The 24,398-nt window shown below is 35.9% G+C and overlaps 1 protein-coding gene across 2 annotated transcripts in view; it reads right to left on the reverse strand.

Moving 5' to 3' along the window:
• Positions 1 to 3,788: 3,788 nt before the first annotated feature.
• Positions 3,789 to 24,398, reverse strand: part of LOC121388796 (N-terminal EF-hand calcium-binding protein 1-like) — a 28,526-nt gene continuing 7,916 nt past the window's right edge. Inside the window, exons 5-13 of one of the 2 annotated variants that reach the window (XM_041520297.1) lie at positions 23,081 to 23,217; positions 20,480 to 20,598; positions 17,271 to 17,288; positions 10,566 to 10,633; positions 9,565 to 9,618; positions 8,368 to 8,477; positions 7,851 to 7,928; positions 6,190 to 6,281; positions 3,789 to 4,828 (exon numbers count right to left, since the gene is read on the reverse strand). In XM_041520297.1, coding sequence (XP_041376231.1) covers positions 4,803 to 4,828; positions 6,190 to 6,281; positions 7,851 to 7,928; positions 8,368 to 8,477; positions 9,565 to 9,618; positions 10,566 to 10,633; positions 17,271 to 17,288; positions 20,480 to 20,598; positions 23,081 to 23,217 — 702 coding nt within the window. In that variant the 3' untranslated portion in view covers positions 3,789 to 4,802. The remainder of the gene's footprint in view (positions 4,829 to 6,189; positions 6,282 to 7,850; positions 7,929 to 8,367; positions 8,478 to 9,564; positions 9,619 to 10,565; positions 10,634 to 17,270; positions 17,289 to 20,479; positions 20,599 to 23,080; positions 23,218 to 24,398) is intronic. The other variant, XM_041520298.1, reaches the window with a different exon arrangement.

Below are 24,398 nucleotides of genomic sequence, written 5' to 3' on the forward strand. Positions count from 1 at the left end.
GGGGGGGGGGGGGGGTTCAGGCTTTACTTAGCTAACAAATTAACAAATTCGAATTTATTTATTGAAACAGTAAATATGTTTGAAAGTCCAAACATTTGCGACATGATATATAACTGTGGTATGGTTTCAAACAAGGTCGGATCCAGAAACTATTTTAGGGATGAGATCAAGGGGGAAATGGCACATGGACCAACTTGAAAGGTCACTTGAATGAAAACTGTAGACAAATTGTTGAAACAGGGGACACTTTTAATTTTTTTACGGGGGACCACCTGATCATCTCCGTTGGAATTTGGATTTTAATTTTCTCACACACCCTTTGTGGAGAACAGTCTGACGTTTGTAGTAACACACGACGATATTAACTTCCATTTACCAAGGGCGGATCCTAGGGGTAGGACCAGCTCCCCCAAAATTCAAGTACTCGTTTCTAGAAGAGGACCTCGCCTCTAAGTCATCAAACTTGTGCCCGATTCTTTTGTTCTTTGTATAATAAAATATGTTTTCAATCAATCAAAAAACAATTTATATACTATTTTCATTTCACGAATGCCAAAGGTTATTGTGGTGATTTTTAAAGTTTCCTATCGGTCCAACCAGATGAGACTACAGGTTTCGTCATCGTCCTTCTCTCCATCTCTCTGTCCGTCTGTTCCACATAGTTTTCCGGACATTGTTTTCACAATGCCTTAAGATATTTAACTGATATTTTGTGTATAGCTTTACCAGGCACTGTTACATATCAAGTTTGACTTTCATGGCGATTTAGTCATTTTTGACCAAGTTATTTGTCCTTGAACTTAGGAGGAACAAAACTTAGTTTTCCAGACTTTCTTCTTTTTTTCGTGGGGGGTAAAGGAAAGGAAATATTTTATTTAACGACGCACTCAACACATTTTATTTACGGTTATATGGCATCAGACAAATTATGGATAAGGACCACACAGGTATTGAAAGGGGAAACCCGCTGTCGCCACTTCATGGGCTACTCTGTGGGGTGGGGGTGGGGGGTGCCTCGATATATTTAGCTGACATTTTGTGTAGTTTTATTACATGCCGTTACAAATCAAATCTTAATTTCCATGTCGATTTACCAATACATGTAGGCCTAATTTATTTTTCATAGTTATGGCCTTTCAACTTAAAACATACGAAAATGTGTTAGGTCTGATAGGGGACTTGTATTGTTTTAGCAGTACACTCAGAATGCCTGTTTAGGAGTTGGTTCATATGCCATTTTGCCCATAGTCCCCTCTCTCAAATATTTCCTGTTGGAGATCTGTTTAAATACACCGGATTCACTGCTTCATTTGGGAATACCTGGATGTCAACGCCGAATTTTCCACTGAAATTAACGTTTTACCTGGATTAAATCTATCATCTAGTGTTGATCCCTTGTTCAGAAAATCAGAACAATGATTCTAAGAGGCTATCTCCATAAACTAATAGAGATATTTTGAATTGGAAATTTAATTTGTTTAATAAATTTAAAAGTTTTAAATAGTTTTTGATTAGATAGTTCTGAAATGCAGTATATTTATTCTCAAACTAATAGATCTATAGATATTTTGGAAATTTTTAAAAACTTAAAAAAAAGAGAGAATGTTTTGCCCCACCATGTTTTCAAGTCATTTTCCACTGCAGGGGCATGACGTAGCCCAGTGGTACAGCACTCGGCTGATGCGCGATCAATCTAGGATCGATTCCAGTCGGTGGCCCATTGGGCTATTTCTCATTCCAGCTAGTGCTCCACAACTGGTGGAACAAAGGCCATGGTATGTACTATTCTGTCTGTGGAATGGTGCATATAAAAAATCCCTTGCTGCTAATAAAAAAAAAGAAAGAAAAAAAGAGTAGCCCATAAAGTGGCAACAGCGGGTTTCTTCTCTCAATATCTGTGGTCCTTAATCATATGTCAAACGTCATATAACCGTAAATAAAATGTGTTGAGTGTGTTGTTAAATAAAACATTTTCCTCCTTCCTTTTCCACTACACTGTGAGATCACAAATTTACAACAAGAGTTTAGTGAATGCCATGTTTCTGTGGACAGCTGAAAGGCTGGCTTATTCTACTGATGTAGGATATTACCGGATCATATATCAGGCACATGTGTATCTCTTAGGTCTCACTACACAGATCACTTCCGGATGAGAGTTAATTGATCACGGTCCACTATAGTTCCTAATTGTGACACGTTATGGTTCACATATTCACTTCTAAGAAATGGTGAAGAATTAAAACAATATGCATGTTTAATGGTAAGCCTTCTGGCTGTATTTTACCCATGTTATTTTGTAATACTGTGCATCGACCTTTTGGGACATGGGTGTATAGCGCAAGAGACAGCCGGAGTGAATCGGTTAATGAACCACCTGTTCGGACCGGTACTACAGCCAGATGCGGTCATATAACAAAAAACTGAGATGGAAATGTTCGCAATTTTGGAGTGAAAATAAATGCTTATATAATGTATGTTCGCAATGGTGTATGTTGTTAGTGGCAACGAGAACCTGTTCTATTGGCAATCTTCGTTTGAAGTTGGGCAATTTAACATGGGTTTCAATGGCAGATGACATCTGTGTAGTGAGACCATACATCAAGGGACGGGACGTAGTCCAGTTGTAAAGTGCTCGCTCAATGCAATGTCGGTTTGGGATCAATCCCCGTTGGTGGGCCCCATTGGGCTATTTCTTGTTCCAGTCAGTGCACTACGACTGGTATCTCAAAGGCCGTGGTATGTGCTATCTTGTATGTGGGATGGTGCATATAAAAGGTCCCTTGCTGAATTAGAAAAAATGTAGCGGGTTTCCTCTAATGACTATACAAGTCAGAATTACCAAATGTTTGACATCCAATAGCTGATGATTAATAAATCAATGTGCTCTAGTGGTGTCGTTAAACGAAACAAATTTTAATTCTTACATCAAACAAAATGAACTGACACTCATGTAGACAGCTTAAAAGTTGTTTTATTAAATGCTGGAGAAAAACAAAATAAATCTCGAATCCTGTCGACACATGTAAATATATTCAAAACTAATACAGGTTCTAAATTGCATATGTGAGCAAATATTTAAAAATAAATACCAATACAATATTTATTCAATGTAAGTATATAATGTTTAAAGGGTTAAATATGTTTGTATGTGTATCAACTATTGCCATGACAACTGATGTCCTTTTCTCAACTGCCAACTGTTTTCTGTATTTTACAGCTTTTTAAAACATAATTCTGCCAAATAAAAAACAATGAATTGAAAGATGTAAAATAGGATTATAAATAACAACAACAATAAAATGTTTATCTATTCTCTTCAGGAGGTAGAACTAGAAATATGTACGTGTATATATTTTCATTCTAACAAATTATAATACTATAATACACTGTACTGCCTATTGGAATCTTAGTGAAAACACTACATTTTTACTACACAATGCACAACAGAATGTTGTTACAGCTGACCCAGTTAGCTCAATAAATGTTTTAAAAGTTACAATACTGCCGTACCATATTATAACATCATTTAGTAATGCCAAATACAAACACACCTACAGTTTTAATAAAAATGGGTGTTAAACTGTTAATGGCATCAACAATTATTATCAACTGCTTTCCTACAAGATAGAATGAAAAGTAGCCCGAATACCATCGGTGAGGCCACTGGGCTATTTCTCTTTCCAACCAGTGCTCCACAACTGGTGTATCAAAGGCTGTCGTATGTACTATCCTGTTTGAGGGATGGTGCATAAGAAAGATCCCTTACTGTTAATAAAAATAAATAAAAGAGTAGCTCATGGCATTGTGACAGCAGGTTTCCTCTCTCATTATGTGTGTCAACCATAACCATATGTCCGACACAACATACATGTAACCACAAATAAAACAGACAAATCTGTCAAATGTTTTCAAAACCTTATACTATAAACCAGTCGGAATAATGCCCCCCTTTTTAAAGTTATAATGGAGAATAATACATTTTTTATTTTATGTGACACAGATTAGCGAATAAAGCCAAATGAAAGAGAAGAATGGATCATAAATTACCAGATGAAATTTGAACTGAAGATCATTTTAGTTTTGTATTTCATTAGATAATATTTTGACAATTTGTTTTATCAGGACTAGCTCTGGCACTTGCCAAATTCACCCGCTTGCAATTTAAAAAAAACCCCATTTGGTCAATTTTATTTGTATATGGTGAAATAATTTTATGTAATAATTGAAATTTTGTTGGAAAATAACTGGATTTCTACAGTTTAATAGATTATTTGGTGTAATATTCTGCTCAGCCAGTGATAGGCGTTTACCTTTTTAAAATCAGGGTGGGATAAAAATGGTAGACCATGGCTTTTGAGCCACCATGCCCCCCCCCCCCCCCCCCCACCCCCTGACTTCAAAGAGTGGGTAAAAGTGGTAACTTTAGTCATTTTAGTCTCCTTAGATCCTCCCCCAGTTCTAAAGCCCTTGAACCACAAAAACTGTACGTGGAGGTAATTTTTGACATTCTTCCATCAGAGAACTGTGCAAGCACGACTGTTGTGGACATAACCTCCGACACTGCCAGTGTTCTGTTCCAGACATGCCCAAAACTGCAGAATGCATTATCTCAAAACACACAGACAATGACATCCATCACTTGGGAGTATTGCAATGATACATCAATGAACTACAACATGGAAATAGTATACATTAAGTGTGAGCACTATCAAATAACTGCAGTGTAACAAACATATGGTACATGTTTGCTAACCAGTGTGACCTTACGGAAAGTAGTGTGTAGTGATCAATTCAGTTCACCTTTACACATCGCGCTTCCACCAGTTTGCTGAAAGAAATATACTTGTTAATTAGCCACATCAGTAAATGGTTTCGAAGATCATATATTAACTAAGCAATAATACATGTTTTCAACTCTTTTTTTTCTTTTTTTTAAGTTCCTTATTGTGTGCAAATATATATTCTAGTAAAGCCTGATGTCTTTGTTAGATTTTAGAGTGAAGTTTGTACGGGAACAAGTATAGTAAAATATTTATTATAATATACTAAATAAATTTATGTGCAGAGCATTAAACATTCCTTTGCAAGACAAAAGTATGTGCTTTCCTGACTGTTGGAAATATACATAAAAGACGACTTGCTGCTATTGATAGATTAACTGAATGATTGAATGAATGTTTAATGAAAACCCCACATCAGCTATTGTGTATCAACCTAAGGTATATGTGTAAATGATATAATAAATAACGTAAATCTTAAAAATTCAGTGTAAAGGCTATTCTGTTATTTCTCGTTTCAGCTAGTGCACCATGACTGGTATATCAAAGGCTGTGCAGGGTTTCTGCTAGAGGGTAAAACGGGTATGGTGCCATACCCAAATATTTTGCAGATTTAATTTTTTAAAGTTAACCTTTTGATAAAATTAAGGACTCTTATCATTATTGTATGATTTTCTTAACCCTAAACCTAACCCACGTTCTTTCTGGGAGAGGTCCCCCCCCCCCCCCCCCCCCCCCCCCCCCCGCTGTCGACTGCAGTTGCATTCAGCAGACACATTATAAATATTCAATTCCATAGCGCCATACCTAAACATTTCTTTTTGACAGAAACCCTGCTGTGGTATGTGTTATCCTGTCTGTGGGATAGTGTATATAAAAGATCCCTTGTTACTAATGGAAAAATGTTGCTGGTTTCCTCTCTAAGACTATAGGTCAAAATTACTTAATGTTTTGACATCCAATAGCCGATGATTTCTAAATTGATGTGCTCTAGTGGTGTTGTTAAACAAAACAAACTTTAACTATTCAGTAAAAGTACAACATGTGGCATCAGCAGGTTTCTTCACTAATTGAAGATATGCTATCCCTTAACTTATGTATTAAAAACCATGGTATGTGCTGTCCTGCCTGTGGCAAAGAATACATAAATATATTTCTATTTCATTTTAACTTCTTTTCGTGCTTGTATCCAATTAAGGTGTCCTGGGTACACACCTCAGCTATCTGTCCAGGACAGTGGGTTATTGTTAGTTGGTTAGTGATTAGTGAGAGAGAAGAGGGTGTAGTGGCCTTACACCTACCCACTGAGCCCTTAAGAACTTGCTCTGGGTTGGAGCCGGTACCGGGCTGCGAACCCTGTACCTACCACTGCACCACCAAGATTTCTAAACCCTTTTGCAAACTGTTATACCTGGGACCGATATTGAACTGGAGACTTCATCAGTCTGGAGATTCTGCTTATTATCATTGTTGAATGATCTAACAGCATCTGTGTCCGCTGACCTGCAAAATACATAGTATACATACATACACTCAGTAGTGAAAACAGGAGCTCAATGTGACGCCACTAACCCACTGTCCTAGACAGACAGCCCAGATAGCCGAGGTGTGTGCCCAGGACAGTGTGCTTAAACCATAACTGGATATAACTTACAAGCACAGAAATAACTATAGATGAAATGAAATATGATATGATAGGTAAGCTCAGGGTTTGGAATCGGTATCTGGATTAAAACCCCCATGCCTCGACTGGGATCCGAACCCAGTACCTACCAGCCTGTAGACCGATGGCCTAATCACGACGCCACCGAGGTCGGTCTCAGTAATATAGCCCATACATTCAATAACATGGAACGTCCCATTTAGTCAAACAATTATGGTCCACTTTCATTTTAACTTTTCTCTAAAAGCTGTCTGAAGTTCATCTACTCATCTCAAGGCTTATTTTCAACTGAGATCCCAGCACACCATAGACGTTAATTACTAAGGTCGACGACAGTCACTTTTCACACCCTTGTTTTGGCTTTGTAAACAATAAATATCTAATGATAATTTGTTTATAAGATACATTTGACAAATGGTACTTTTAAAATTTAAACTTCAATATTTTGTCTAAAATTATAAAAAATTAAAATATACCAACATGTGAACTGCATCATCTGCTCTTGGAACTATTTTGACAGGGGTCAATGTTAGTAGACCAGTTTTTATTTTAATGTAGTGAAGCATTGTAATGATATAGCTAATTCTGAATTTGAATGTCAGTATACCAATGACATCACTTTGCAGCTCATTACAATAACAATAAACTGGGTGTATGACGTTTCCATTTTAAGGAAGCTGGAAAAATTCCAATGCACAATTGCTATTGAAATATTTTTGTTTGAACATTACTAATGCACCGGACTGTGTTGAAGAAAATCTTGAAATTAGAAAATTGTACTATTTACGAAATACTAATTATGGTAAGGTATTACGACAAATGCTATTAAGGTAAGATATGTTATATTTACTGTGTATGAAGCCAAAACAATAGTGCGAAAAGTGATGGTCGTCCACCTTAGTACCTTTAACTGCACTTGGTTTTGGGATCAAGAGAGATCACTCATTATATATTTGGCAATTGCCTCCCCTTCCTACCTACATTAGACTCCTCCTTTCCCTACTAATACCTGTCGTTGGCAGAAGTCTCAGGCGAAGTTAGAGGTTGTGTCCACGACAGGCATGCTTAAACAGTTTTTTGATGGAAGCATGCTTAAAAAGTTCCCATACCCATACCCTACTGATTTCCAGCTACATTGTCTTTTTATTTTATCTTTCTCATCTCTTCCATCTCCTTATTGTGGTAAACTGTTTATGTAAACATGTCTTCTTTCATCATATCAATTCATGTGACTTACAGAATCAATTCATGTGACTTACAGAATCAAGGGAATCTGCATGCAGATTACTGACATTAGAACCTATTCGAGAAGTTTCAAAGTTGTCACAGTCCAACAAATTCAAAATATTTTATTCACAAGAGGATGACCTTCAAATTTTACATGTGAAAGAAAAACAATAGTAACTTACTTTTGTTGTTTTTCTTCCGACTCCCAGATTTCATACATAGAGAATCTGCCAGTGTTTTGGAAGTTTCGGACACACACACTGCAATAATGAAACCCCAGAATAAACTATTAACAAAAGTAAACTAACAAGTAAATATCTCAAGATCAGTATATGAAAGAAAAGGGCTGTTTGTTTAATGTCATATGAGCACATTTTGGCATTTTTAATCCACAACTGTTTGGCATCTTATATATTGTATTTTGACACTTTTGAGAGGGAAAATTGACATACTTTAAGATGAATATACATAGGTGCCACTATCACACACATTTTATTGATCTAAATGTAGCTCAAATCGAATGATGACATAATTTTGACATCCATTGATGAATGAACAAACTCCTGTTACTACGTCTGGACCAATGGGATGACGTTATATTGTAAGGAATGTAATGGACATTTAATTATAATATAGTAGCCAAGAGAAATGGGGAAAATAATGTGCAACACAGACGAGAGATGAAACTATGATAATTACTTGAGACATCCTCCAATGCCCTGCACCGCCTCAACATACGAGCGAAGACTTTTGCGGAAATCATCGATGTGTGAATCCCTGACGTTGAAATCCCTCTGTACCATTAACACCTTAAATACAAAAAAAATAAAAAAAATAAAAGAATTAAATGTTATGCCTACCTTGAATTCAATATAGGTTATTACCAGAGTGTTTTTCGGTATCGTCAAAATCGTATATTAGGAATAAAAATTGTATTATGCGAGCCTCTGGCGAGCATAATACATTATTTTTATTCCTAATATATGATATTGACGATACCGAAATACACGAGGGTAATAATCTCTTTATCATATAAGCTCAAGCTTAATACAACGTGTTTTTGTACAGGCAACTTTAATTCCAGTCTGCCATTACTAGATATTCAAATGACGTAAGAATATGTGGCGCAGTGTATTTTTGAATGGAAATGGCGTCAAACTTGAATGACGTCATTTTGGATGTCCTTACATCAAAATAAAGTTATGCCTAACGTTTTTTGTTTTCTGAATGCTGGACAGCTTTCAGTGTCAAATTGCCATTAAAATGTTTTTATTTGATGACTATGAATACATACGTCAATCATGGAGTGTCACCCAAGTACGTTTGCTTAAATGTGAATAAACCTAGTGCCGAGACCTCGACTAATTTACATCCAATTTGCAAAGTTATCAAATTCTTAAAGTATGTGATCTGAAAAATATCACATACTTTGATTGCACTGAAAATGTAAGATATATGATAAAATGAATTATCTAGCTCTATCTATAAAATTATTTTGCTGTATGAAGTAAATTTCAAATGTACAAAATTGTGTAAACATTTTGGTATATACATTTTTGTCATAGTTGAGGAGCTTTACTGACAGCAGTAATTTTTATCAAAACGGCACAAAAGTGCAATCGGTGATGCCCCTGACCTATGGCAATTTGTATCACAACAATGGCAACTGCCATCGGTATCATGGTAAACTTTGTGCGGTGTAAAATATATTTTCAATCTTTGCACATACATGTACCTAAACACACTGGGGATCACAACATCACTATTATTTAGTTTTACTTACCTACTTACTTACTTATTTTTTTAATTAATTAATTTATTTATTAACTAGCAGAAATTTCTGATTCATACTGCTAGAGCAAGGTAAATAAATAAATAAATAAAAATAAAACTTACAAGGGAATCTGGTTCAGTGACTAACTCTTCATCTGTGAAACCTTCAAAATTCACCTGGAATGTATTATAATATAATATAATTAATAATAATGAAACCACACCTTTAATCCTAGACAAATAGTCTCTGGCATTAATCCATTTGTACATAGTTTTTCAGACATGAGCCTCAAGAAAAATCGTCTACAAAAGGATGAGTACCAGAAATATTTTCTTGTTCAATCATACTTATAATTTTAGTATAATTATTATAAAATTCACTGCATTTTATTTTTGTACCGTGACATCACAACCCTTCTCTGAGCTTGTGACAAACGAAAATTACTTCACTCGCGATATAAGTTTAATAACAACTGGTTACTCTTTTATTATTTGTTTTACATACATTGAGGTTATTACCGGTGTTTTTCGGTATCATCAATATCATATATTAGGAATAAAAATTGTATTATGTGAGCCTCTCGTGAGCATAATACATTATGTTTATTCCTATTATATGATACTGACGATACCAAAAGATACAAGGGTAATAATCTCTTTGTCATATAATCTCAAGCTTAACACAACATGTTTTTGTAAACTGTACATGCAACTTTTAATTTCAGTCTGCCATTACTAGATATTCAAATAACGTAAGGATATGTGGCGTGGTGTCTTTTTGAATGGAAATGACGTTAAACTCGAATGATGTCATTTTGGATATCCTTACATAAAAATAAACTAGTGCTTAACATTTTTTGTTTTCTGAATGCTGGACAGCTTTCAGTGTAAAGTTGCTATTGGAATGTTTTTGTTTAATGACTATAAATGCGTACCTCAATTATGGAGTGTCACTGTACTCATTTGCTTAAATGTCAATAAACGTAGTGCTGTGACCTCGATCAATTTACATCTAATTTGCAAAGTTAACAAATTCTAGAAGTATGTGATCTGAAAATATCACATAATTTGATTAGACTGGATATGCTAGATAATATATGAGAAATGTAGTTATCCAATCATACTTTGTGCTCCAGCTTGTCAACCAGTGACGCTAGTCTGTCAACTTGCTGGTTCAGCCCAACAACACCGCCTGGAAAGAAAAGAGTGTACGCAATTGATACAGGCTTGTTTTTATGGCTGTTGAATCACTGCTGGAAATAAAAACATGGACACTTAAAAAAGACTGTTAAAGTTTACTGCCTTTGTAAGATGTTTTCAACTACAATGTAACAGAGCCTTTTCTAATAATATTTTTTGTAGTTTTTTTTACATATAAAATACATTTTGTCTAGAGTTTCACTTTCCATATACCCAATCCTGTACTATTTATACTATTTAAGTTATTCTACATATCCAATATATTTCTAGTTATCCTGTACTATTTATACTATTTCAGTTATTCCACATATCCAATATATTTCTAGTTATCCTGTACTATTTATACTATTTCAGTTATTCTACATATCCAATATATTTCCAGTTATCCTGTACTATTTATACTATTTCAGTTATTCCACATATCCAATATATTTCTAGTTATCCTGTACTATTTATACTAGTTTAGTTATTCCACATACCAATATATTTCTAGTTATCCTGTACTATTTATACTATAGTACTGTCGGAAATAGAATAAAAATTATTTTCGTTGATTATTTCTTACATATTAAACTGACAAGTAAATATTTGTGACCTTTATTGGAACAGACTATAACACATTATGATCGATATGTGTCAATTTCATTTACCCTTAAACAAACTTTTAATTTAAAACTGCAAGTTAACTGATTATTTTGAATTGCAGCATAAATTATTAATTATAACAAGCATATTTATTGAATATAAATTCAATATAAGTACATTAGAAATTTACACAATCTTTCAACAATTTAAAGGTGCTATATAATGCGAGCTGTGATAAAGATTCCCCAATGAAAAAGTATTTTCTACCAGTATATAAAATTATTTCCTATAATCATTTATGGGCATATTGTTAAAGGTGTCTTCTTTAAATGTTAAATCAAAAGTTTATTTAAAAAAAAAAAAAAAAATATATATATATAAAAAATGATTTGCCAATAGCTGTCATTGGGTAACATTGAGATAGCACCTTTAATGCCGGTATAATGGATTATTATAATGGCTCTTGACAGTTTTGCTCAAAAGATACTTATAAATGACTACAAATATTTAGTTTTGGAGAGGGATAGGGGCAAACCATCATTAGAAACAGTCCCTCACATATTGTAACAGCAATAACATTGACACATGTTGACCAAAATTTGTTATAGTCTGTTCCAATTAAGTGCACAAATCACCTGTTTACTGACATATTTAGTTTAATTTCAAGAGTAAACACCACCTTGTACATCAGTGAGCGCCCAAACAAGTAAATGCTAAATTAGGTAGAGTATCATTAAATAGATATTTACAAAATATTTACTTGTCAGTTTAATATGTAAGAAATAATCGACGAAAATAATTTTTATTCTCTTTCCTACAGTACTTTAGTTTAGTTATTCCACATATCCAATATATTTCTAGTTATCCTGTACTATTTATACTAGTTTACTTATTTCACATACCAATATAGTTCCAGTTATCCTGTACTATTTATAAAAGTTCAGTTCTTCCACATATCCAATATATTTCCAGTTATCCTGTACTATTTATACTAGTTTAGTTATTCCACATATCCAATATATTTCTAGTTATCCTGTACTACTTATACTATTTTAGTTGTTACTAATGCTCTGTTTGTCAGAAACATTTTACAATGGCAGCAAACTCAAAACAATCTCTTTAAAGAGGAAAATTCTTGCAATAAGTTGAATCATTTGAGAATCTGTATGTTTAATGAATCTTTACAATTTTCTAGAGTAACGAAAAAAAAGATTTTTTTTTTTTTAGCCATACAGCTATACAATGCTAATAATATTTTTTATTATTATTTAACTTAGCATTATGGTAATAAAAACATTTATTTTACATTGTTAGATAATTGTTCTAATCTAACATCACAGAATTCAATGAAAATAAAAGTGTATCAAATCAGATATAGAAAGTGTTTGTGCTAGTTGTGTATTTAAAAATTAAACTTAAAACAGTGAAAGGTTTTCAGTAATACCATAGCCTTCTCATTTAGTCATAGATCGTGATTTCATATGTAATAAATGATTGAAAATCAGTAAATTTGTATGTAATACAGGTATGTGGTTACATCATAGTATTAGTGTCTATATCAAACACTTTAGTTAGTGCCTAAAGAAAATCCCAAAACTAAAGTAATACATACATATATTCTAAACTGATTACAGTTTACCAACTACATGTATATATGTGTAGTTTGTTATGTATTAATAGATGGGTTCCAGTACTATTAGGTATAGCAGAATTTAAGTGCTTTAAGTGCATAAAGAAGTAAATGTGCACAGAAACCAGTAATAGTAGAACTGTTAAAAGCAATACCATAAATGACTATAGGAAAGGAATGCACCCCAGCATATTTCCTTACCATGTGACAATTATGACACTAATGCTAGGCTAAGACTACCAACTGCCAGCAGAAAGCTGGCCAACTTTCTGATATCACAATTTCTACGACAGTCCAAGTTAGTCTGAGCACTCTTACAACTAAATTTTCGTCGTATATGACTTCTACGACGACCATCGTATCCGATTAAAAAAATTAATCGGGCCCAACATTTGTTGCTAGTCTGAGCGCACATTACAACTCAACACGACGCCCAGAAAGAAAGAAAGAAATGTTTCATTTAACGACACCGTCAACACATTTTATTTACGGTTATATGGCGTCAGACATATGGTTAAGGACCACACAGATTTTGAGAGGAAACCCGCTGTCGCCATTACATGGGCTACTCTTCCGATTGGCAGCAAGGGATCTTTTATTTGTGCTTCCCACAGGCAGGATAGCACAAACCATGGCCTTTGTTGAACCAGTTATGGATCACTGGTCGGTGCAAGTGGTTTACACCTACCCACTGAGCCTTGCGGAGCACTCACTCAGGGTTTGGAGTCGGTATCTGGATTAAAAATCCCATGCCTCGACTGGGATCCGAACCCAGTACCTACCAGCCTATAGACCGATGGCCTGCCACAACGCCACCGAGGCCGGTCACGCGACGCCCAGCTGTTAGTCTCAGCACATTCACAACTCAACGCAACCGTCGAGTTGGCCAACTTTCTGTGGGCAGTTGACCATCTGAGATTAGCATTACTCTAAAGTATGAGAGACGAAATCTGCTGACACCAATTAGCTACTCTTGCTATCAGTATGCATGTTGTGGGGTTGAGCACTGGCTGGAACAGGAAAAACCCAACTGGTCTGTGAATTATACGACCAACAGTCTGTAGTGAATTCGGGTATGTCCTACCACAAGTAGCATCAAAACACAACCACATTACACATTTATTGGGGTTGCTGGGGGGGGGGGGGGGGGGTCTGTGCTTTTATCCAATGGTGGTTGAAGCACACTGTCCTGGGCATACACCTCAACTATATGGATTGTCTGTTGAGGATAGTGGGTTACAGCTGTTAGTTGTTTGTGGGAGAGAAATCTGTACATGGCTGTAAAACTCAATCTGAGATGGAGCCAGGACAGGGCTGCAAACCGAGCACATACCAGCCTTAAGAAGAACATCCTTTATTACACACATACAGTTACAGATATAGTCGTACATATCACAGTGATACGTCTCACTAGAATGCCAAGTGGGACATAACACTTTTGACATGACATGATGACGTCATCAATCGGTGCACTACAACCTTACAGGAACGTCAACAAAACGAGATGAGTGATATAAATCAAGATTGATTATGGGTAATAAATAAGATACCAAATTTTACATATTATCAGTGACAAATGGTAGCCTTTATTTGTTGTTATTAAATCAAGATCGATTATGGGTAATAAATAAGATACTGAACTCGCTACCATTTCGTATTATGTTTATATCCCTCGTGAAATAATTTTCATTGTCACTCGCTAAAGCTTGTGACAATTGAAAATTATTTCACTCGGGACATAAACATGATACGAAATGGAAGCTCGTTTAGTATCCTATAATTATTTAATAATGTATTGATTACGTTCTTATTTAAGGTTATATGAGGTCAGACATGGTTAAGAAGCACACAGATAATGAAAACGGAAACCCACTGCTGCCACTTCATGGGTGACTATTTTTGATTAGCATCATCGCACAGATAGGACTTACAAGTTACATACATGTATGCATAACATGGCCATTATTAATACCTTTTGTGGAGTGCTAGTTGTAACGAGAAATAGCACTTTATGTCCCACTCCTACCAACCTTAAGATAAATGACTTAATCACTAAAGCACTAAGGCAGCACTAGCTGTTATGACCAGTCTTTGCCAAGAAACACAAGTAGTCACTCCTGCTTCCCTCCACACTTGCCTGAAAAGTTTTAGGAGAACGGCAAACTGATCGCCTTGCAATAACATGTTTAATGCAGTGTAATTCAAACTTCATGGGATTGCCCGTCTAGCACCATTTCAGGAGTGCTTTTCAGATCACCTTGATTTTGCTCATGGAAAAGACTGATGACTGTACAAACCCGTAAAATGGTATATTAACGTACATGTAAGTTATGGTTAACATGCATAAATCCACTAAAACAGACAGATATAAGGTCTCACTACACAGATCACTTCCGGGTGAGAGTTCATTCATCACGGTCCACTATAGTTCCTAATTGTGACACATGTTATGGTTCACATATTCACTTCTAGGAAATGGTGAAGAATTAAAACAATATGTATGTTTAATGGTAAGCCTTCTGGCTGTATTTTGCCCATGTTATTTTGTAATATTGTGCATCGACCTTTTGGGACATGGGTATATAGCGCACGTGACAGCCGGAGTGAATCGATTAATGAACCACCTGTTCGGACCGGTACTACAGCCAGATGCGGTCATATAGCAAAAAACTGAGACGGAAATGTTCTCAATTTTGCAGTGAAAATAAATGCTTATATAATGTATGTTCGCAATGGTGTATGTTGTTGGTGCCAACGAGAACCCGTTCTATGGGCAATCTTCACTTGAAGTTGGGCAGTTTAACATGGGTTTCAATGGCAGATGACATCTGTGTAGTGAGACCATAATGTAAAACATGAAATTACTGTTTATCCCAAAATATATAACTTTAGCAAGCCAAAATGAAAATGTACAAGTGTAGCATCCTTATAAAAGGTAACTACATCGATGTTGATTTCAGCCAAGTGTATGGGGGCCCTGTTTGGGTAAATATTGCAAACATGTCAATTTTATTTATTTTTATTATTTTTATTTTTATTTTATGTTTATTTTTTAGGGGTGTGTTTGTCAAAATGTATATTCTAGTGTTCTTACATGTAATAAATAAATTAATCTGAGTGTCTAACACTGAGTTTCTCATTGTAAAAGGTCAAAATTCAAGGTCACAAGGTCAATATCCAAATTCACCCTAATTTCTGTGATTTTGTGCATAATGATTTTTTTCAAATGTACAGTCATAATGACAAACAGTTTTGATGGTATTGTGAATATATAACATAGTTTTCTACTATGAAAGTAGAATTTGTGTCTGCCATTAACAATATGTGGATCTTCATGCTGAAATATACAGAAAAACCCAGGATTTCAACACTTCATTATGAAACAATTGTTGCCCATAGCAACAATTGATGGAAACTAATATTTTTAATGAACTAACTAGATAATTATCTTCTTTGTATGTTCCCCATATCAGAACTACCAACAAGGTCATACATTACCATATAGTGGCTGCTTGTTTGATGGCCATCTATTGTGTGGATGACCAAGGAGTAACAATGTGATATGAAGTTTTATTGGATGGTATGGTACATCTATCTTTTGGTGTATTGGTTAGAGTTCATAAGTTACACGGCTCTAGTATAGCTTTTCATGGTGTAAATGACCCAAATTATCAAACTGACTTCAAACCAAGTTTCACAGAATTGGTCACTAGACTTTAAGGTCTCACTACACAGATCACTTCCGGGTGAGAGTTCATTCATCACGGTCCACTATAGTTCCTAATTGTGACACATGTTATGGTTCACATATTCACTTCTAGGAAATGGTGAAGAATTAAAACAATATGTATGTTTAATGGTAAGCCTTCTGGCTGTATTTTGCCCATGTTATTTTGTAATATTGTGCATCGACCTTTTGGGACATGGGTATATAGCGCACGTGACAGCCGGAGTGAATCGATTAATGAACCACCTGTTCGGACCGGTACTACAGCCAGATGCGGTCATATAGCAAAAAACTGAGACGGAAATGTTCTCAATTTTGCAGTGAAAATAAATGCTTATATAATGTATGTTCGCAATGGTGTATGTTGTTGGTGCCAACGAGAACCCGTTCTATGGGCAATCTTCACTTGAAGTTGGGCAGTTTAACATGGGTTTCAATGGCAGATGACATCTGTGTAGTGAGACCTAACCTCCGGGAATGCCACTTTTAAGAATGAATGAATGAATGTTGAACAACATCCCAGCACAAAAATACAGGTCGGCTATTGGGTGTCAAACAAAGGTAACCCAATTTTAAGAGACAGAACAACATAAAAGAGATAAACATTTAAACCTTCCATAGATATACCAAAAACGTAAAACAGATTTGCAATGCAGAAATATGTTGAATATGGAGACAACTACCTACCTTCTGTGTATTCATAGACTGAAAGGTCCAAGAATAACAACATTATGGCTTGAGTTTGAGGTAAAAAAATACACGAGACATTACAGGGCTTTAAATACATTCGATATTACAGGGCTTTAAATACACGAGATATTACAGGGCTTTAAATACACGAGATATTACAGGGCTTTAAATACATTGGATAGTACAGGGCTTTAAATACATTCAATATTACAGGGCTTTAAATACACGAGATATTACAGGGCTTTAAATACATTCGATATTACAGGGCTTTAAATACATTCAATATTACAGGGCTTTAAATACACGAGATATTACAGGGCTTTAAATACACGAGATATTACAGGGCTTTAAATACATTCAATATTACAGGGCTTTAAATACACGAGATATTACAGGGCTTTAAATACATTCAATATTACAGGGCTTTAAATACATTCAATATTACAGGGCTTTAAATACACGAGATATTACAGGGCTTTAAATACATTGGATAGTACAGGGCTTTAAATACATTGGATATTACAGGGCTTTAAATACACGAGATATTACAGGGCTTTAAATACATTCAATATTACAGGGCTTTAAATACACGAGATATTACAGGGCTTTAAATACATTGGATAGTACAGGGCTTTAAATACATTGGATATTACAGGGCTTTGAATACATTGGATGTTACAGGGCTTTGAATACATTCAATATTACAGGGCTTTGAATACACTGGATATTACAGGGCTTTAAATACATTCGATATTACAGGGCTTTAAATACATTCGATATTACAGGGCTTTGAATACACTGGATATTACAGGGCTTTAAATACATTCGATATTACAGGGCTTTAAATACATTCGATATTACAGGGCTTTAGATTGCATCAAAGTCGAGGCGATAAACATTGTGCCAAAAATACTTATGCAGGGCACAATATTTCATGCGAACTGCCGTTCTGTTCGTGTGTCGGTTATGCAAAATTAAATTGACATGAACCGCAAATCGGTTATATCCTGACCTGTAGATGTTCAGAAATTAAAACTTGAGACTTCACAATTACAGGAAGTTTATTCATGCAGACATACTACTAAGCTTAATATTCCGACAAATGTTTTAGACTGATTTTTAGATACTTGATGTGCAGCAAACCAGTAAACAACGGTATATTGCAACAGTTGTAATTTGCGACCAGTCTAAACTAAATGCTCAGTATAGAGTCAAGCCAAAAAGTTTAAAGAAATGTGCATGGACTGCTAGGGGCAACTAAATAATTATCTGGTGCTATTTTGTCTCTTACGGAATATATGTAGACATAATATTGGATTACCTATAATTTTACAAATGTTAAAAATGGTTTTAATGTAATTAAGAATCCCAAAGTGTCACAAAAGTTGAAAAATACTAATATTGCATAATGAGCTTTAAATAAAAAAAACATTTGGAACGTCACTGTAGTATAGATGTACCATAGATAAAATGAATATAGCATCGCCACCGCAAAATATCAGTGTAAAATTGTGGTCTTTCTTTTTATGTTATTATAAGATTTAGTTTTATTAATCTAATCATGCACCAATGAGTAGCCTGTTTTATACTTCACAGGAATTAGACATTTGTTGCTTGGGTTTTTAGTGTTTTTGTTTTTTTAATCTGCTGTATATCAAATTTTACATATTATCAGTGACAAATGGTAACCTTTATTTGTGGTTATTAATACTTTTTATTTTTATTAGTCTAATCATGCACCAGTGAGTGTTGTGTGTTATTCTTCAGAGGAACCATGGAATGGGCATTTTCCCTCCAAATGTATCTATTTTGTTTTAGTATTGGGACTGATATAATAGTGTTAACTTTAGCAAGCAAGGACAGTGTTTTTTAGATTCAGGCAACTAAAAATTACTTTTTCTTGCGAACCCGATGGCCAGTGGTGATCAAATAATAATAATAATAATAATAAATCTACAACGCTACGATCGTAAGAAAAACATCTACAAGTCACTTCTTTTGATTTGCAAGCATTAAAAAAACTATTTTATGAAACGTTTTCTTTTGTATATTGTTTTAACTTTATGTTTGAGCTAAAAATCATGTATTTAAATATAATTTCAATGTAACTTTGAGGTAACCGATCAGGTAACCCACAGGTTATGCAAATATAATTCACGTAACTGAACAATTGGTTACCTAGGTAAAAAACATTTGAACCGACTTCGGTAATCTTGGATTTCTAAATATTGTCCCCTGCTTATGCCCAAAATAATCATGCCCAAATTAAGTACAAACATGCTGACCTTAAAATATTTCACCTCAAAATGTTACATTCAATTAGATTAAAATAACATGAAATGCATTTCTGAATACTGACAAGTCTACAGCAGCTGTTAATGGCAGTACTGAACTAAAACCACCTTTCCTGCTCTAAGAAAAGACAAAAGTCTCCACTGTGCCCAAATTAGTGAGATCTAAAGCCCTGTAATAACAAAAAAAATGTGTACATAAACATATTGGAACATGCTGCCTTGATTCACATGGCATTTGACAGTCCATAACAATAACATTATAACCAACATCCAGACATGTTTTACATGGAACGCTGACTGATCTGACATCTTCTCTGACTGAGACAATAATAATCAAATATAATCATATTCATTATCTACAGAGTTCAAGATTTACAGGGAAATGTAACCAGTATGACACTCATGCGTCATAATGATTTCACGTGCACAACGAATAACGTAATTTTGGGAAGCGACGTCATAACTTAATGTGGCTTCTCCAGTCTTAGCTCTGTATAATCGCTGACCAAAATGACGTCATTTCATCGTCTCCTTTTAGTTAGGTTTAAAACATTTTGACATGGTCCTAGTTTGTTATTCATAAACATAATATCATGAATAATATGGATAATAAAGAAATTATTACACTCATCAGTGAATGGTACTGACTTTAAAAAACTTGTGTCAGGATTCATGTATTACCCTTACCTGACACTTGTTTCATAAATTCAGCACGATTCACATAAGCCTGCATACTAAACTCTATGAGGATGACAGGAGGCACCACAAGTACATTGAATACCAAATGAAACTAAATTCTTTTAAATATTTCATAACAGCTTTAATTAAATGATTATTTAGTGTGTGGTGGATATATAAAAAGATCCCTCCCCCTTTATGAACAGTCCTGAACAGCACAGGCACATGACTTACTTTCTGAGCCGGTACTCTGTGAGCTGACCTGTCTCTTTGCTCGACGTACAATCCGACCTGGAATAACACTGCCTGGTGCCTTAGTGAACTGGTCCACTTCCACAGGCAGGATGTCCTTTCTAAAATATACAACAAAAATATTTTCAATTCTGTTATCTAAAACATAAACTTCCACTTTCTATCCATGTTTCTGTCACTGAACATTGAAAATAACTACTCTTAAATTCTTCTGCTTTTTTTATTTAATGTTATCATTAAAAGAGCAGAAAGACTGTTCTTAACAACACCTGCAGGCCCTGGTTGTGTAGTGGTCAAGTCATTTGACTGAAGTCTTACCGCTACAGACAGTTCTTGTGTCAGACCCTGGTTGTGCAGTGGTCAAGTCATTTGACTGAAGTCTTACGGCTACAGACAGTTCTTGTGTCAGGCCCTGGTTGTGTAGTGGTCAAGTCATTTGACTGAAGTCTTACGGCTACAGACAGTTCTTGTGTCAGGCCCTGGTTGTGTAGTGGTCAAGTCATCTGAATGAAGTCTTACGGCTACAGACAGTTCTTGTGTCAGGCCCTGGTTGTGTAGTGGTCAAGTCATGTGACTGAAGTCTTACGGCTACAGACAGTTCTTGTGTCAGGCCCTGGTTGTGTAGTGGTCAAGTCATGTGACTGAAGTCTTACGGCTACAGACAGTTCTTGTGTCAGGCCCTGGTTCTGTAGTGGTCAAGTCATCTGAATGAAGTCTTACCGCTACAGACAGTTCTTGTGTCAGGCCCTGGTTGTGTAGTGGTCAAGTCATGTGACTGAAGTCTTACCGCTACAGACAGTTCTTGTGTCAGGCCCTGGTTGTGTAGTGGTCAAGTCATGTGACTGAAGTCTTACCGCTACAGACAGTTCTTGTGTCAGGCCCTGGTTGTGTAGTGGTCAAGTCATGTGACTGAAGTCTTACCGCTACAGACAGTTCTTGTGTCAGGCCCTGGTTGTGTAGTGGTCAAGTCATGTGACTGAAGTCTTACCGCTACAGACAGTTCTTGTGTCAGGCCCTGGTTGTGTAGTGGTCAAGTCATTTGACTGAAGTCTTACGGCTACAGACAGTTCTTGTGTCAGGCCCTGGTTGTGTAGTGGTCAAGTCACTTGACTCAAGTCTTACGGCTACAGACAGTTCTTGTGTCAGGCCCTGGTTGTGTAGTGGTCAAGTCACTTGACTCGAATCTTACGGCTACAGACAGTTCTTGTGTCAGGCCCTGGTTGTGTAGTGGTCAAGTCATGTGACTGAAGTCTTACCGCTACAGACAGTTCTTGTGTCAGGCCCTGGTTGTGTAGTGGTCAAGTCATTTGACTGAAGTCTTACGGCTACAGACAGTTCTTATGTCAGGCCCTGGTTGTGTAGTGGTCAAGTCACTTGACTCAAGTCTTACGGCTACAGACAGTTCTTGTGTCAGGCCCTGGTTGTGTAGTGGTCAAGTCATCTGACTGAAGTCTTACCGCTACAGACAGTTCTTGTGTCAGGCCCTGGTTGTGTAGTGGTCAAGTCATCTGACTGAAGTCTTACCGCTACAGACAGTTCTTGTGTCAGGCCCTGGTTGTGTAGTGGTCAAGTCATTTGACTCAAGTCTTACGGCTACAGACAGTTCTTGCATCACGGCTCAAAACAGTGGCCTACAAACAGCAGTCCACTTTCCAGACCTAGCAGGCAAATCAGAGAATCAAGAGTAACAACAACAGCCGTCGATTGTGACAAGACATATTACGATTTCTTATACTGCAACCACCGTTTTTATTGACAGAATATGACCGATAAAAGCAAAATCATATCCTGCTACTAGCATGCATAGCTACATTACAAAATCGCTCATTAACCTCTAAGTATTCGTACAATTTGGCTGAAATAACAGAAATAAGAACTTTCCCCCTTAATTTTTATGATCTGAAGGATAAAGATAATAACTAGTTAATGTCGTCGGATATCTGCTTTATGCTGTTCGGCTGAATGAGAAATTCCGCTCAACAGAGCCTCGCGGAATTTTGCATTCGTACCATCACAGAATAAAAGCAGATATCCAACGTCATTAACAAGTTATTATCTATATCGGTCGCCATGCAATCGACTATTCTCATACGAGGCACTCATGTCGTGTTGTGTCACCTTTACTCCTTACAGCTGCAATAACCATGTGGTAAGGCATAAAATAAGTGTAGTTCAACAATGTATTGAGGTGTCATTAAAAATACCACTCCAAATTAACACCCAATTTCTGATGTATAAATAGAGAATAACCAGTTAATGATGTCGGATATCTGCTTTATCCTGTGATGGCAAGAATGGGAAATTTCTCATTCAGCCTGAACAGGATAAAGCAGATATCCGACATCATTAACTAGCTATTATCTTTATCCTGCAGACCATAAACAGTAAGGGGAAAAGCTATTATTTCTGTTATTTCAGCCAAATTGTAGGAAGACCTAGAGGTCAGATGATCGATTTTGTAATGTATCTATGTGTGTTACGTCAAAAGTCTGCTAGTAGCAGGATATGACTTTGTTTTATCTGTCATCGTATTCTGTCAGTAGAAACGGAGGTTGCATAATAAAACAGTGTATTGCTAGTCACCTCTCTTCTCTGGCTTGATAGTCAAGGTGATCCGACGCGGCTTCCACTGGCAGCTGAAGGGCAGATAACTGGTTGATTGTTTCACGAAGAAGAAACCGTCGCACAAACTTCTCAGTTCTGTTCATCTTTTCATAGACCTTTAAAAAAACATACAAAAAACCCCAATAGTGTACAGTCTGAGCAAATGTTAGTTTAACAAAAATCCAGTACATTTTATAATAAATTGCTAATAAACAGTGTTGTAAACCGGGGGGGAAAAATAGTGCAGATAAATTCTGGGTTGTTTGTGCCCATCTTCACATCTAAAAATTTATATGCATGCTTCATTTTCCAAGTTGTGCAAGAATTTTTTTTGTGGTGCCTTAATTGGTTTGCCATCATGCCAGTACTTACTTGGTTTGCCATCATGCGAGTACTTACTTGGTTTGCCATCATGCCAGTACTTACTTGGTTTGCCATCATGCCAGTACTTAATTGCAAAAAGGAAGGAAATGTTTTATTTAACGATGCACTCAACACATTTTATTTACGGTTATATGGTGTCGTACTTGTGGTTAAGGACCACACAGATATTGAGAGAGAAAACCAGCTGTCGCCACTTCAGAGACAGGATGGCACACACCACAGCCTTTGATGTATCAGTCGTGGGTCCACCGACAGTGATCGATCCTAGACTGATCACACATGCGAGCGCTTTACCACTGGGCTACGTCCTGCCCACTAATTGCAAAAAATAATAACTACTTGCAAAAGATTTGACCATTTAGCGAAACAATTTAATGCAAAAGTTTTTAATCTCGATTTTTAGTAACCAAACATGTTTACAACCAGTTTTAATTTGGTGTCACTCCAACTTGACTTGGTGCTCTAATTGTTGTTACTAAACCAAAGGCAACACTTACCATGTCCCCCTCCCTGCCCCCAAAATTAAAATTTGGTGCACCCAACTTTTGATAGAGAAGTAAACATCACAAGTTCTGTGATTGGTTATAAATGTAAGTGTGTTGATTGTGAAAAGAAATAGTTAAATCTGTGCAAAAAAATATACACAATTTTATTTCATCTAGTACCACTGTGTCAGTAGCCTTGTGCTTGAAACATGTATAGGGTACCTGTAAAAAAAAGTACTCGAATTTTGTGCGGAACTAGGGTAGTCATAGACGCTACCCATTATCTTAGAAATGAGCAACTTGATCCCCAATTTTTTTCTGATTCACTTTAAGGGTGAGGGGTGGTAGTATTTATATTGGTTGTGTTTATGTTGATTGATACGCTGCAGCTAGGAATTTTAGCCACATATGTTACTATTGTTGTCTAT

Source organism: Gigantopelta aegis, chromosome 14, assembly GCF_016097555.1.
Source record: "Gigantopelta aegis isolate Gae_Host chromosome 14, Gae_host_genome, whole genome shotgun sequence".
Classification (NCBI taxonomy): domain Eukaryota; kingdom Metazoa; phylum Mollusca; class Gastropoda; order Neomphalida; family Peltospiridae; genus Gigantopelta; species Gigantopelta aegis.